The sequence below is a fragment of the Electrophorus electricus genome, chromosome 14 (genome assembly GCF_013358815.1).
Source record: "Electrophorus electricus isolate fEleEle1 chromosome 14, fEleEle1.pri, whole genome shotgun sequence".
Classification (NCBI taxonomy): Eukaryota; Metazoa; Chordata; class Actinopteri; order Gymnotiformes; family Gymnotidae; genus Electrophorus; species Electrophorus electricus.
This window is the reverse complement of record NC_049548.1, coordinates 4,135,834-4,151,630: the sequence shown is the minus strand read 5'-3', so window position 1 is coordinate 4,151,630 and position 15,797 is coordinate 4,135,834. Positions and strand designations below refer to the sequence as shown.

Sequence of the window (15,797 nt, the reverse complement as noted above, 5' to 3'; positions counted from 1 at the left end):
CAGTACCTATGCCTCCTTTGTAACATGTGGAATTGCTGCTTGAATGAAGCCTGCATTGCATCCTGGGACAGAAGCTTTTGATGCCTTTGCCCTCTAAACTAAAACAGTTATAACAAAGTCTTTAACAGCTGTGCATAATCAGCTGTTAACAGCTATTGTTTAGTGCATAAATGTTATTTGTAATAACATTTCCCATTTCGACTGTTTACGGTAAGAAATGGGGGGTTGTGAGGGATGTTTATCAAAAAGACTTCTCATATTGTGAGGTTTCACACTCTATGAATGAAGCAGAAATGAGGTGTATTGACGAGAGGATTGGAACACCAGGGGACCCTGTCCATCGTGCATGTTTGAAGAACACCTGACAACCTGTGATTCCCCAGTTTAGTCTCTGTTGTGCCTAAGGCTCTCTTATTTTATTCCAGTCACCATGTGACAGCTGATTCCACCAGTAAGCAACACTAAGGAAGACATGAAACTCAAGAGGAAATGATCATGTCTGGTATACTGCTCTGATTCCATTTCAGGTAATTAAACTAATTTTGCTGGGCAGGGAGGAACTTGCTGGTCGAAGTATTGTTTGCTTTTTGACGGCACCATTCCTCTTCCTCCCTCACTACTCCCATCTAAATGGCGAGATGGAAGCGTGAACACTTCAGGGCCGTTCTGGCTCCCACAAAGCCCTCACTCTAGAGCAATTAGTCAAAGATATCAGCCACGCTGTTAAAATTCCATGGCGAATTCGTCTGGGATGTGTTTACACAACGTTTTGTGATGGCCAGATTTTTGGGTGTTCCATATTGGATCCTGGACAGCATGTGTCATGCAAAGGGGTGTGTGTTTGCGTGTGTGTGTGTGTGTGTGGGAGTACCTCCTGAGGCTCTGTAATTGTGTGCAAAATGCAGTACTGTTCTACTAGCAGAACCAGTTCATTATCAGGGATCTCACATCTCATCTCTTCTCGTCATGACTGCTTCACTGAACCGAGAGGACATGAGCAATTTAAAGTATTTTGGAGAGATTTTTTGCATGACTCTAAATGCTTTATTTTGGAGACTTGAAGTTGTCAAGATATATGGCTTTGTGGTTCTTTCAGGTCAATGATGCGTGAATCTTTTGCATATTTCTATGTAAATTGCATAGAAATTCCATCTCCAGAATTAGCACAAAAGCTTGGCTTCCCAGCAGGGCAAATGGTGGATTCTTGCTTGTTTTCGGCCTTACAACACAGTTCCTCATCTTAATTAAGCAGCTCATCGGGGTGCCTGTCCCTTATCCTGCATTCTTCAGATAACATTGAGAGAGCAAGATAGGTAAAATGCCATTGTTCCCAAGTCTAGCTCTGCCATTTGGCTTTACATCCTTCAACTGCCTTCTTGTCTCAAATCATACAGACAGCCAGAGGTTACAATGATTGAGAACAATTATCAATGCCAAAGGCTGGATGAAGACTGAAGTGATCAATAAAATCATTAGTGCTTAGCAGTGGACAGTGGTAGCGCTTTCAGTGAAGCTGAGACATAATGGGACTTGACCGATGTGAGGCAGTAATGGTAGTGACTGTGTTCAACTGTTCTCATTTTTTTCCAAAATGAAATTTTTAATACTGCCTCACATTGGGCAATTCCGAATAATAAGCTATATTTGCGTGCATAACAGACAGTAATATGACTCAAGAGCATGTGTTCATTCAGGGAATATAAAGAAACCTTGAGATATTGGATGGATAAATTAATCCAGAAGGCAAATTACAGGTCATCCACTTACTGGCACAAGAGGTCCCTTGACGTTACTCCCGCAAACTTAAAAAAAAAAGCCCAGTGGAATAAATCAATCTTGCTTTATTTCCCCACTGCAGCTTTCTTAGCCCAGAACCAGATCACTGATTAATCCAATCAAGCCTGAAGCAGCTGCCACACTGGGAAGTTAAGAGTAAAGTAAATGGATTTGGTGTCTTACTGAGCTCTAGTGGGGGTTGGGGCTCATTTGCTGTAACATTAATGTACAATGGACCAGAGGACAGTAGCAGAATAAAAAAACTATTCTTGCACTTTAAAAAAAAATTTTTAAAGTTTTAAAAATGTCTTCGATGAGACATAAAATGACACCGGACATTCTTACAGCTGGTCAGAGCTTTGGAACATTCTCACAGGCCAGCAATGACATCATCAAAGCACTGCATCTACAAGTAGGTTTGAGCAGGCTGCTATTTTGGTGTAAGATTTCATCACCCAAGAACACATCTGAGTGTTCATATCGATGTTAGGTAAGGTAAATGTCCTAGCAGCAGATGACAGCACTGAGCTATTCAGTGGTTGCTCAGTGGTTAAGGTGCTTGACTTGTAATTGGAAGATTGTGGGTCCAATGCCAAGTTACCACTGCCGGGCAACTGAGCAAGGCCCTTAACCCTCAATTGCTCAAGTTGTACTCAGTCATAATTGTAAGTTGCTTTGGATAAAAGTGTCAGCTAAATGAAAATTATCCTTTGACAACACATGTAATAAATATGTAACACATATGTAGGGGGAAGGATAAGGGTTCACTGGTCGCTCTAATTATCACCTAGCCAGAATTCCTCTCCATATCTTAGTGCCATAGACTGAAACTGCTTTTCCCAACATTTGTGACAATATTGAAAGACAAAATCACAATTTCTTATAATGAATGTCTGTTTACACATAAGATGTCTGTTTACACATAATTTGTGTCAAAGTTATCTATAATTTATTAATTTCTCAGCATTACAAAAAAAAACTATTTACAGCATGTAAAAACAATCAGGTTTCCCAACATAAACTTGACCTCAGAAGTGTGAACACTCGCTGCTTTGGATGTTAAATCCACAAATACTTTAGCCTAAACATTTTATACAGTCTTTTTTATATCCGCACTGGCAATCTGTCCAACAAAACTAAAACACAAGGCTTTGTTTGAGGTGCCTCTGAAAGAAAAATCTATATGTTGCCAGCTATGGTCCTCAATTCAGTCTATTTGATTTCTAGAGGACAAAATATATGAACAAAAGAAATACGTTTAAATTCTGTTGATGCTACAGATCAGACCTATCGCATATAATTCCTCAGATACAAAGGGCTGCTGCACAGCAATACTAGGCATGGAAGAAAGCAGTTCAATACTGTGACACATAAAGGTCAAATCCATTTTCTCCTGACCTCAGGGCCATCTGGAACAATTCCTTTGTTCAGCAAATCGCTGCCAAATCCCACAATAATACAGAGACCATCGCAGGGGTTCACAGGAGGCATAACCGAGTCTTAAAAGGGTGCCCTAAGCTGCTCATCTCTTCTTCTTGCCATGCCGCACCATCTTTTTCCTTTTGAGGATCATCTCGTACAGTTTCTCCAGGCCCTGCTGCAGACCCTGCCCATCAACAGCGCTGCATCCTTGCACATGGTGCAGGGTGTTGGCACTCAGTTCGTGCACAGCCAGAACCTTCTCCACCTCGCTGACAGCCAGCGCGGCCGGAAGATCCTGTTTGTTAGCCAGCAAGAGCACGGGCACACCCTGGTTCTCTGACGTGCGTGTGATCTTGTGCAGCTCCACCTTGGCCTCCTCCATGCGCTCGGCTTCCGTGGAGTCCACCACAAAGACCATACCATCGGTGCGGCGTGTGTACGACTTCCACAGAGGCCGCAGCTTGTCGTGGCCACCCACGTCCCACACCTGGAACGTGATGGCGCGGCCGTTGCCCACTGGCACTTTGATCTTCTCTGTGTTAAAGCCCTTAGTTGGAATGGTTTTGACGAATTCCTTCAGCTTGAGTCTGTAAAGGAGGGAGGTTTTGCCAGAAGAGTCCAGTCCAATAACCACCACATGAAGAGACTGGAAGTTAGGAAGGAACGGTGTGTTGGGAGCCATGTCTGTCAGTTGGTTTCCCATGGCAATTTGATTTTCTCACTCCCTTGTGAGAGGCAGCAGACCCGTGGATGTGGCTTTAAGTGTTTGGCATTTGCACCTACTTCAAAAGAACTGGAGGCAGACAGAGGGGCAATGAGACCAGAAGCACAGTGTTGAACCTAATAAAAGCAAACACAACAGCTGGTTACTATCAAACATGCCTGAAAGAGATTTCCAACAGTCCTCATGTAAAAGAGGGGGTCGCCACTTTAATTACAATCCTCTGGTATAAGAGTTTAAAGAAACAGATAGCAGAGCATCACTGTAAAAACAAATACAGATTTGATTCTTATTTTTTCACTACCGATACTGTAAAGGACCACTCTAGCACTTTTGCAGTTTACAGTAAAATCCTAACTGTTGTCCTAGCATGTAGTTTTGTGGTAGGCTACAGTGACACCATAGTACGTGGAATAACTAGCACTAAACTATATAGTTAAACACTAATATATACTAAAATATGTTTGCCTTCGTTGGGAAAACGTAGGTGACTGGCCATGTAATTAAGAGAATTTACGCTGTCTCCATGTGTATTTGCTGCGCCTAATCTGTAAGACTGCTAAACAGAAATGGATTTCTTAGGGCAGCATATGTCTCAACTAATTGTTTAAGAAAGCTTAGGGCTGTGTTTAAGCCTTATTTTCAATACAAACAAACTGGTATTTATATAAACAATATAAACCAAAGGAATAAAATCAACTGACGTCCAACACCTAAAGCTATCATTTAAAAAATGTCTGGACATCATATAATTTTAGGGAAATGCTGGAATATGTTATTTTACACGTAACGTATGTTAGTTATTATAAAACAGACTGCCCCATAGACTAAGCTGAAGAAGTGAAGTTTTAAGTTTTTTAATTTACTTACCCTTACTGTAAATTACATGGAACCATTTACACAAGAAAGCGTTATCTTACCATATATCACGCTAAAACTGAAAAACGTTGGTTTTGTTGTCAGAGATACATAGAATCTAAATGAGAGAAAACCGCAGCACAGCACTCTTTACGCTATAGGACGTGATATTTGCCGGCGACGCTTTATAAATCAAATCGGTACAAAACTGCTTACCCAGATGACTTTTGTCTCATGAACGGCAAATCGGCATTTTAATCTATATAAATGTTAAGATCCATTCGACTCTTCGATTCGAAACAGTAATCATTTTCTGCGCCTAGAGAGCCTGTTACCTCTCTCTCCAACAAGAAGCAGCAGACAGGAGGCGAGCGCGTAAGCGCTAGATCAATTTGCATGTGACGTCACCATGCTTCCCTCCTCCCGTCGCAACTCCATCTAGTGGTCGACTGCATTGCGTTTCGTGGTCGGTGACTTCGCTGTACCTACTTTCCGCGCATAAATGTAATGAAACTAGAAAATATTTTTTTTAGGTCACTTCAATTACATGGTTTGTGTAATAATAATAATTTAACCACACGGATACTTTATCTTTTTCAGGAGTTAGCAGAAAAAGATAAAGAGATAAGAAATGTACTATCTTCAGGTCAGTCCAATGCAACACGACATTGTAAACACAGCTACGTTTACTTCACTTAGCTTTGATCTGGAACGTACGTGGGGCACATGCAAAGCTTGATATTAAATTTTAACTACTGTGGCGCCATCGTGAGTTTGTTTGGCGCTCTTGCATCAGATCCTACCGATGAATCTATGTTCATCGGCATGGAGGTTTGAGGTATAAAGGAATTAGCTACTGCAGTTTCCTTATGACCGGCAAGAACGTGTGTGACGTCACGATCTGTCGTCATTCGCTTAAGCGTCTTCCTTTGTTGTTTGGAAAGTTGCTATGGAGCGCACGAGCCGTCAAAGAACACGGCAGACTGGAGCCAGTGCAGACTGAAAAAGGCTAATGTTGGTGAGTCCACATTAGGTTTAAAAATACCTTTCCTTTGGAGTATCAGGTTGTTAGAAGTGATTAGGTTTTTTATGAAGGTTTGCATTTGAGTGTAATTAATTTTTAATGTCAGGCTTACATATTTTTAATGTGGCTGCAATGTTATTTTTAATCATTTAAGTCTACCATCACTAGGCTACAGAACTTGTTTTACTAGTAGCCTACAGTCCAAGGAAATTGGTTCAATAGCATCATTTTCAACTCTGAAATGATTTTCTTGAACCAAATTAATACTTAAGCCAGGGTCATGGTTTAAATGTAGTTTTGTGCTTTATATTGACAAATCTGATCAGGTTTTTTCCCTTCCTCCTCTCATGATTCTCCATGTATGGCATAACAATAGACACCTCTCAGCATCTGAGCTTGAATTACATTAATCAGGAAATGGAGACTCTCATGTTACTTTCTGTTGAACAGTCATATAAATCCATCCCCCTCGCAGGCCTTTCGCTAAGCAGTGTAGGATGTCTGCAATGCACTGGGAGGCTCGGCGCCGACAAAATGCACTGGACCGTAGGTTGGCCACCAAAGCCAAGCAGAGCATTACAGTAAGCATCTGTCCCCAACCCAAAGCAGAGCTGATCACTGCAGTATATACGGCCATTGCCACCTTGCTTTGTGAATGCTGTGTGTTGGATATGACTAGGTCAGTGCGTGGGCTTGGTGTTGACTTGTGTGAGATAGTTTGTCATTTGACTTTGGTGGTTCCATAGAGAGACGGGCAAAAGCACAGCACAATGGAAGAGGGCCAGAGTGATGTGTCTGTAACACCATCAGCCCTGACAGGGTCCGGTGAACCTCTGGGTGTGTTATGCACGCAAACACAATGCAGTTATGACAGTCTATTGCTAAATGGCAGAAATAGCATACACAACTTGTGTAATCACACTTTTGTTGAAAAAAATCCAAGTGTGTATTGCTTTGTTCTGTAGCATGCTCAAAGAAACTCAGGTTCACCTATTTAAAGTTACAGTTTGAAGGCTTACAATTCAAAACATTTTAATCAAAAAATGACTTTTGAAGCTCAATGTCTGTTTCTGAACTTGCTAATGCCATCTTTTTTTTTTTTTTTTACCCCAGTGCCTGATGAAAGAATTCACTGTCATTGTCAGCATGTAAAGAAAGAGCAATATAGCACCAAGACTGAGAACAGATACACGGTGAGTCAACATGTTTGTTGTTTTCAGAAATGTAAAAATACTGGAAGTCCCTGTTAAGTGTTATTCAAAAGACTAGGCAATAAATCTTTTGATTCACTATTGCACAAAGCAACTAATGTGTTTATGTAGCGATATTTTCAACCGTTAGCACTCAAAGGACTGCAAGGCAAGATGATCTTATGCACCGCACATGCTGTGTTTGTTCAGTCTACACAGTACTCCCAACAATGGTGAGCAAGCAGAACACAGATGTCACTGCAGTACCAGAGCTTCTGCACTACAGTAAATTATCTGATACCATCACTTTTTCTTCCTCCTTCACAAAGCACCACCCATCAAAATAAAATACTGTAAACTATTGCTCGAATCTGCTTTAATGAGAACACGGTTGACGAAACTGCAAAGCTGAAATCTGACCATCACGGTTTTTTGACTTCCCTCAGCATGCTGAAAAAGAACTGAATGAACAAAAATGGTTCTTAGCCAGTTTATTTTAAAGTGCAAATCAAAGTAAACAGCAGAATGCATAACCTGCAATACATCCTATTCACTGATGTGTACAGTTCACTCAGCACTGACAAATCGTTAAGATAATCATGACATTTTATTAGTTTCGGTTAAGGCAGAAAATAGTATGATCAACTCTTAAAATTATGCAGAGCATGCGACTGCTAAACTCAAGAAAGAACAAATGTGTAAACAAAACTTAATGAATTGAAAAGTCCTTTTCCTTTCTTTGAATACTTCTTGTTTGTCTTTGTAACCTGGTATGTCAGTGAAGCTGTGGAAAGGAATGTGGAACTGTAGAGTTTGTCCCACAGTCAATATACTCATAGGTATCCATAGACAGCTGCTCCCCATGAGACAAGTAAGACACTCTTATAGTCATTCTGTAAAGAATAGAAGTTTATATGGATTACTACTCTATATATTACTAGCCCATTTTGTGGACTACCCCAAGTTAGGCTATACCACTTTAAGATGAAGCTTCTGAGTTAATAGCTTTCACATATAAATGTAAATAGAAAATTACAGACTGGCCATAGGATATGATGGAGGTTTTTAATTAGAACATTTTATGAATAGGTGAAAATGCACTTACTGTAAATGCAAAAACAAAGTGTGGATCTGGATAGAACCTGACTTGCAGTAGGCACTGTGGGAAAATTAACATTTTTAATAACATTAAAAAATTAAAATAGCAATAAGTCATTGTTTTGCAATGCTGATTCTTCACAGTATTAAAGCCATTACACTGACTCCTAGTGGCCTGGAAATTCAGGAAACACTCCACTAAATCTATTTTAAAACATGGCTGCCTCCATGTAGGTGTGCATAAACTGGTTCATTTCAGGACTACAGAGCTATTGGATTCTGAGCAGCACTTTATCTATCTATCTATCTATCTATCTATCTATCTATCTATCTATCTATCTCTCTATCTATCTCTCTGTCTATCTATCTATATATATATATATTATATATATATTGTTGTTTTTTTTATATAATCACCATAAATATTGCTGCCACTTCATGCTGGTAAGAATGAACACTCAAATTTCTTAGAATGTGCAATAAAAACTACTAATAAAAGCAGTGCTTTAGAGGGCACACCTTTAGGCAGACTTGTCTCTGCTGTGTTTGAGTATTCCAGCAAACAAACACAACTACTGTGAGTGATCTTTGCCATTTTCATGGTTCGAGTGGCTGCCCTGTGAACCACAGGCTGTCAACTACAACACTACAGTTCAGCTGCAGAGTGCTTAGTGTCCTCCTCCAAACACATTCATGACTTGTGATGCAGTCGCTGGAGGTATGTATCTTTAGTCACTGTGGTTACATTTACGGCATTTAGCAGACGCCCTTATCCAGAGTGACTTTAAAAAGTGCTCTATTTGTCTGTATGGTTGAACATTTACAACAAAGGAAAATAATTATTCATAAATAATCAAGTATTTACTTCAGACCAGGATCCTCAATGGTGATGTTAGTCACAACGGTGAACTGCGGAAGGAAAATCATTTGTTCAGAAAATGCAGAATACATTCAAGCTATTGTGAAATATGTCTATATGGTTGTAGCTACTCTAATCCCAAATTTGCAAATATAAGTTTACACAAGCTTCATAATTTAAGAGCTTTTAAGGGTGAAATAAAAGAGCACTTCACACTTACCGTTTTCTCTGAGCGTGGGAGAAGTGTAGTTACGTTTGGCATTTTGGTCTTTCCCACCACAGTCTCGTAAATCAAAGCTTGCAGTTCCAGGTCATGAGCTTGGACAGTGACAAAGTTTTGATTGCTGAGGTTTAGTTTATTCTGCAGATTGGACAACAGGAAGTCAGCTGCATGAAAGGCTTATATTGGGGCGGGGGGGGGTGGAAGTAAACAGATTAGACATGTAGTAAATACAGTAAAGAAGTGAAATGACAGTAAACATTTTTTCATAAGTCTGTTTCTAGCTGCTTCCAGATATTTCTGTAAACTGTTACATTTTTCAGAAATAAGGTTTTGATGATCATGGGAAACTCAGCATATGTTCATGATGTAATAAGAAAACATGCTGTGGTTTAGACCTGCATATTAGGAAATGAGAGCAGCAGCTGACTCACAGGTGAGCCATCATGATAATAATCTAAGGTCATGTTTTAGTGACCCAACCTTTTTAGTGCCACTGTAAACTGGAGCAAGATACCAAACTCTAAACTAAGTTTCTTATCTGGCAAGATCTAAGGGTTAGGGTGCTTTACATACCACGGTTTGCTGACAGTGATATTGCAATGTGACAATGCTTGTGTAGTGGAAAGTTTAGAGTAAGAATGCAAAAAAATATATATGCTTACTGTGATAATCATCTCAACATTATTTGGTGTAAAATAGATCACTGAAGATTGGAGGGTGATGGTGGACACCTCAATGCTCCGAGGAAACAGGAAGAACAGTATCAGCGAACAAATCAGAAGGCACAGAAGCACAGACAAGCACACATACAGCTTCCTGCAACAACACACAACAGATAGAAAATAGTCACTTTAACTAATTTTCTTATTTAGATGACCTATACATTGGTAAGTTTTTTGTTTTTGTTAATCTACACGTGTAGATGCCCCCCCCACACACACACAATGTGAAAGTGAAAACAATATAAAAAAAAATAAAAATTTCTAACATTATTTAAAAGTGACCCACTAGAATATCTAAGGCTGATGAGTGTACCAGTCCTTTACTACAACATCCCTCAAATAAAATCAGGAGTAACCAATTGCCTTCAGGGTGAGATTTTCCAACATCTGTGAACAATCAGAGCCATTAACTTGAGAGCTTGAATAAAAACTGCTGTTTCTGTAGTTCTTTGGTTTGCACATCAGTGCAGGTCCACAGGAAGGCAGCAGTATGGCTTCTCAAGCCCTCCAAAAACAAAGCCATGACAAAGCTGTGCAAATGTCCATGTCAGGTGAGGGATATACAAAGATTTACAAAGCTCTGAAGATACCCTGGAGCACTGTAAAGTACATCATTAATAAGAGAAAAGTGTAAAGCATTGCCCACAGGCTGTCAAAATCTGGGCGTCCATCAAATCTAGATGACCAGAGAGAAGACACTTGGTCATGTAGGCCACAAGGAACCAATGGGAACCTTGATAGACCTAAAGGGTTTTATGGCCAGCAGAGGAAAACATGTGCCTAACAAAATATCAAAGATACTGCATACATCTGGCCTGCGCCGCAGAGGGGCATAAAGAAAGCAATTTTTCAAAAAGGCTCATCTGGAGACCCGTTTAAAGTTTCCACAAAGACACCTGAAGGATTCTGCAACAGACTGGAAAGTCTTGTAGTCAGATAAAACTAAAAGAAAACTTTCTGGCATGAATGCCAAATGTTGCATTTAGCAGCAATCATCCTGAACGTGAAGCTGTTTGGACTTTTGTAGGAATTTGCATCTCATCTGCAGACACTGATGAACTTGATCCATCCTTCTCTCAGTGTTGACAAGACAAGTGAAGGGTGATTTAGTAGAAGAACCTGATGAAATATATGAAAAACCTGAAAATGGCCTAGAAATTCATATTCCAACAGGACAATGACCCCAAGCATAAGGCCAAAGCTACCATGAAGTGGCTTGCTAGGAACAAGGCAGATGTTCTAAAGAGACCTGGTCAAAGCTTTGGCCTAAATGCAGTAGAAAATCTATTGACTAACTTTAAGGTCGATGCCCATTAGTGAAAACTAACCAACCAATTAAACTTACATTTTTACTACAGTGGTGCGCTTTATGCACTTTACCTGCTTTATACACTGCACAGCACTGGTGTATAGCATTCATATGGTATGCTGTCCCATCAAGAAAATGTACAATTTTTGAATGGAGGTGAATTAACTTTACACTGGATCCATGAGCATGCACACTGCTCATACCAGATTCAGGTATGACACCAAAATCATGTACAGCTCGGGATTTATGACGTTCAGAAAAAAAGACCATTATTTATATATATATATATATTTATTTTTATTTTTTACATTATTTTCTTTAAATGTACATTTTCCAACTCCAGGCTGTATAAACTTGAATGGATTGAATTGGATATAAGCATATCAGGTGATGTATATTTGTGTAATGAGGTAGGGTGTGGCCTAAGGAAAGCAACACCCAGTATCAAGGGGTGCATAATTAATAGGCAGCTTCTTTTCCTCAGACAAAATGAGCCGAAAAGAGATTTAACTAACTCTGAAAAGTCAAAAATCAAAGTTAAAAAAAAAGAAAAAAAAAATATTTCAGAAGGTTGCAGGACTCTTAAACTTGCTAAGATATTGGGGCGTGATCACCGAACAAGCAAACATTTCGTTGCAACTAGTCAACAGGGTCGCAACAAACATGTTGAGAAAAGACATGGTGTTCAGTACTCAAAGACATGGCCAAGGTAAGGAAGGCTGAAACCTGACCACCACTGAAGACAAATAAGCTGAAATGTCAAAACTGGGCCAAGAAATATCTGAAGACTTTTTAAAAGTTTTATGGGCTGATGAGACAAGAGGGACTCTCGACGGACCAGATGGATGGACCCGTGGCTGGATCAGTAACAGGCACAGAGCTCCACTTCATCTCAAACTCCAGGAGGTGGGGTACTGCTATGGGCTGGTATTATTAAAGATGAGCTAGTTAGACCTTTTTGGGTTGAAGATGGACTCAAAAATTAACTCTCAAACTTACTGCTAGTTTTTAGAAGACACTTTCTTCAAGCAGTGGAACAGTGCCTCTTTCAAGAAGACCATGATTTTTATGCAGAGCAATGTTCCATCACATGCATCAATGTACTCTACTGTGTGGCTACCAATAAAGGCCTTAAAGATGAAAGAATAATGACATGGCCCCCTTCCTCACCTGACCTAAACCCCATTTGGCCCTTTTTTTAATGGGAGTTTTACAGTGAAAGAAAACAGAATCGATCACCGAACAGTGGGACACTGTGGCTGCTGCTGCATAAAAAGTCAACAGATTAAAAAACTGACAGACTTCATGAATAGAAGGCTTATGACATGGGTTAAAAAGAAGGGTGGCTATATTGATCACTGTTTTTTTGGTGTTTTTTTTGGGGGGGGGGGGTCAAATGTTTATTTTCAGTTGTTTGTTTATTATTCTCACTTTAAAAGATCAAAAATAAGTGAGAGGGGAAAATTTCCATTTTTCATTTAGTTGCATAATAATTCTGCACACAAATAGTTGCCCAAGAATTCTGCACAAACAGAAAACCAAAACCTGACTTACTTTTTTAAATATTCAGGTTACAGGTTTATTAACATTTTAAATTGACCCAGATCACTGTAGCTATTCAATAATAAAATGAATCCTCAAAAATACAACTTGCCTAATAATTGTGCTCATAGTGAATATATAAAGTTTTCATCTTACTGCTGTGCCTAATCATTATTCTGTATCTTCAAAATTCAGTATAAAGCCTTGTATAACAGAGCACCATGTGACACTCACGTATGACGAGGCTTTAGCCTTTGGTCACTACATGGAATGACTGCCACCAGTTGGGCCTCCTGACCTGAGCAGACAGCAAGTCAACAAGAGTATAAATCTTTAACAAACCACCTACCATTACCTTTACCATACTGCAAGTTCCTCTACAACATCCCTAAATATTTCATATGTAGGAAATGTTACTACTACTCTGACCTTTACCAAAATGTATTTTTACTGACAATTCCATTATCAAGTAGGGAAAAACAAAAGATTGCTAGTGTTTCCTACACTACACAAAATAAGAATGATAAGTTTTGAACTCTGAAAAAGGTACACTGTAGGCAATCCCACAAATACCTAGTGAGATTAACACATACTACAAACAAAAACAGAATTCAACAGCAGCTTTAGTGTACGATGACTCACCTCGAGGTATCCTTCCTGTCCCCTGGCAAGTAGGACATGAGTCCCACTGTTCTTCCCCGTTGATACTGCCATAGTCCAACCACTTGGACAGCCTCCGTATCCCTTTGTTGTCGGCCATGCTGGCTGCTTTATTCAGGGAACTGGACTAAAGCCACCATAACTCTCCTATCAACAGGAAAAAAGAGAATTAACCACACTAAGCACGATCGTCTTCCTGAGATACAATAAGGGAAAGTCAACTAACCTAGATGCTTCCTGGTGCTCATTTCCAAAGATGATAAAGTATCAAGTTCCTAATTCCACCTGCCCCGGTTGTATTTCAGGACAGGATAGGTGGAATTAGGAGACAGCAAGGGTCTTTAAACCCAAAAACTCCAAGCAGCTTTGAGGACAACCATTAAAACAAGGAATTTTGTTCTCAGTGTGTTCGCTGTTTTTGTTAGTTTGTTTTTTTTCCAGATTCAGATAACCTTTACTACACTGGCGTTAAAAGGGCCCCTCAAGTTTTTGGCCACTTAGCGTATCCATATATCCATATATATATATATATATATATATATATATATATATATATATATATATATATATGACATGGACAATATATAGCCTACTAAATATTACATATAACCAGAGAGAGAGAGATGCCATTAAGGTTTCAATTCTCAAAAAAGAAAATCAAGAAATTGAACCCAAAGCAATTTCATTTTCGGCTTGCAAGCAGCTGTACAGGAAAGACTAATGAGGTTAACGATTTTACAGGCATGGAATGTTTGAGTCAAACCAGTATTTCAATTGGTAACTTCTGACTTGCACGACATTTGCAGGACATTTGCAGGACATAAAAGTCCTTGCACCTCAAAGGATCGGTTAGTTTGACTCTGTCGCAGTTTAGAGATTGAGCAACTCCGTTAATAATTCACAGAACGTTTTAAATATTAAAGTGATATTAATGTATTAAACAGACGTATTGTACGTTTTCGTCCTAGCCATCGTCGTCAATTTATATTTCCATGCCAGAACCAAAGTTTGAAATTATTTTCGACCTGCCGAAGTTTTCCACCTACCTTGACATCATGGGGACCCAATTACATAGTATCCTTGATTAGTTGTGGCACCATTTGTAAGTCAAATCTTATTTTACTTTGTAAAAAGAGCAAATATCCCTGCGTTCCAGGCGTATGGAGAAAATCCGAGCGTGCAACCACTTCCTTCTAGTTCAGATGACTTATCAGCTAAAGTGCACTGTCGCCGCGCAGTGGTCACACACAGTATTGCTCAACCTTCCAAAATGTACCATCGGGCCTCGTGACTAAAGCACACCTACCAGTTATGAGCTATGAAAGGTCTGTGTCAAGGTTCACGGAAAATGTGCACTGCTCCTTATGCCCAAGGCTCTGTTGATCAGTTAAGCAGAAAAAGCCATTACAAACGAATCAGCAAGTTCAATGGGTTATAAAAAACTTGAATTGAACCTTTTTACTCTCTTGCCAGAGCTGTAGCCTGATAATATTCTTGACACCTGACCTATATATGCTCATATGAGGTTATGTGATGTTCGAAATAGCCTACTGCATACTGTATACTGCATAATACACTCAGTGTGTACTATACTGCATACTGATTTGAAATCCAACCAGCATGCAAGTAGTAGGCTAGTAGTAGTAGGCTATGTCGAATACATTATATAACACTTCTGTACATCACAAATATATATATAAATATATATATATATAAATATATATAAATATTATATATATATAAATATTATATATAAATATATTATATATATATAAATATTATATATAAATATATATATTATATATAAATATATATATATATATATAAATATTATATATAATATATATATATTATATATAAATATATATATATATTTTTTACATATAAAAAATAGATTTCTACATATAAAAAATATATATTTTATATTTATACATATAAAAAATAGATTTCTTGTATTTATACTATGTCTTGTCTTGTGCACTTACCTTTATGTTTATTGTATATTTGCACTTTGGAATTTGGAGAAACGCAATCTCATTCAGTTGTACACTACTTGTTGTATAGTCTGAATGACAAAGCTGACTTTGACTTGACTTCTAGAGCTTTATTTCAGAGACGTTTTATAGTCATTTGAATGCATTGGCGTACTATTAAAAGGTAGTGAAGAATTAGTGCCCAAACTAGTACTAAATATGCACCCACATTTCCTGTCTTCCAAAAACAGGAAGCATCTCTTAGGGTGAGGGAAGGTGTGTTGGGACAACTTATGTTTCAAAATAAAGCACTAAACATACATCTTTGATGAGGATATCTAATGGAAACAAAGATTGAAAAATTGTCTAATTTGCATGAACAAACATGTTATCTATAAATAAAACTAATGTAGACCAAAA

The 15,797-nt window shown here is 38.7% G+C and overlaps 2 protein-coding genes across 2 annotated transcripts; both read right to left on the bottom strand.

Annotated features, from left to right (window-relative positions):
* Window positions 1-2,687: 2,687 nt before the first annotated feature.
* arl4d (ADP-ribosylation factor-like 4D) lies at window positions 2,688-5,129 on the bottom strand. Its single transcript, XM_027006066.2, has 2 exons — window positions 4,994-5,129; window positions 2,688-4,038 (listed from the first exon to the last, which is right to left on the bottom strand). The coding sequence occupies exon 2, from the start codon at window positions 3,899-3,901 to the stop codon at window positions 3,299-3,301; it is 603 nt and encodes a 200-aa protein (XP_026861867.1). The 5' UTR covers window positions 3,902-4,038; window positions 4,994-5,129; the 3' UTR covers window positions 2,688-3,298.
* Window positions 5,130-7,467: 2,338 nt separating this feature from the next.
* On the bottom strand, window positions 7,468-14,608 carry tmem106a (transmembrane protein 106A). The gene is made up of 8 exons (XM_027006065.2): window positions 14,451-14,608; window positions 13,387-13,551; window positions 12,979-13,042; window positions 9,834-9,987; window positions 9,169-9,309; window positions 8,955-8,998; window positions 8,097-8,150; window positions 7,468-7,884 (listed from the first exon to the last, which is right to left on the bottom strand). The coding sequence occupies exons 2-8, from the start codon at window positions 13,502-13,504 to the stop codon at window positions 7,767-7,769; spliced, it is 693 nt and encodes a 230-aa protein (XP_026861866.1). The 5' UTR covers window positions 13,505-13,551; window positions 14,451-14,608; the 3' UTR covers window positions 7,468-7,766.
* Between the last annotated feature and the right edge of the window lie 1,189 nt (window positions 14,609-15,797).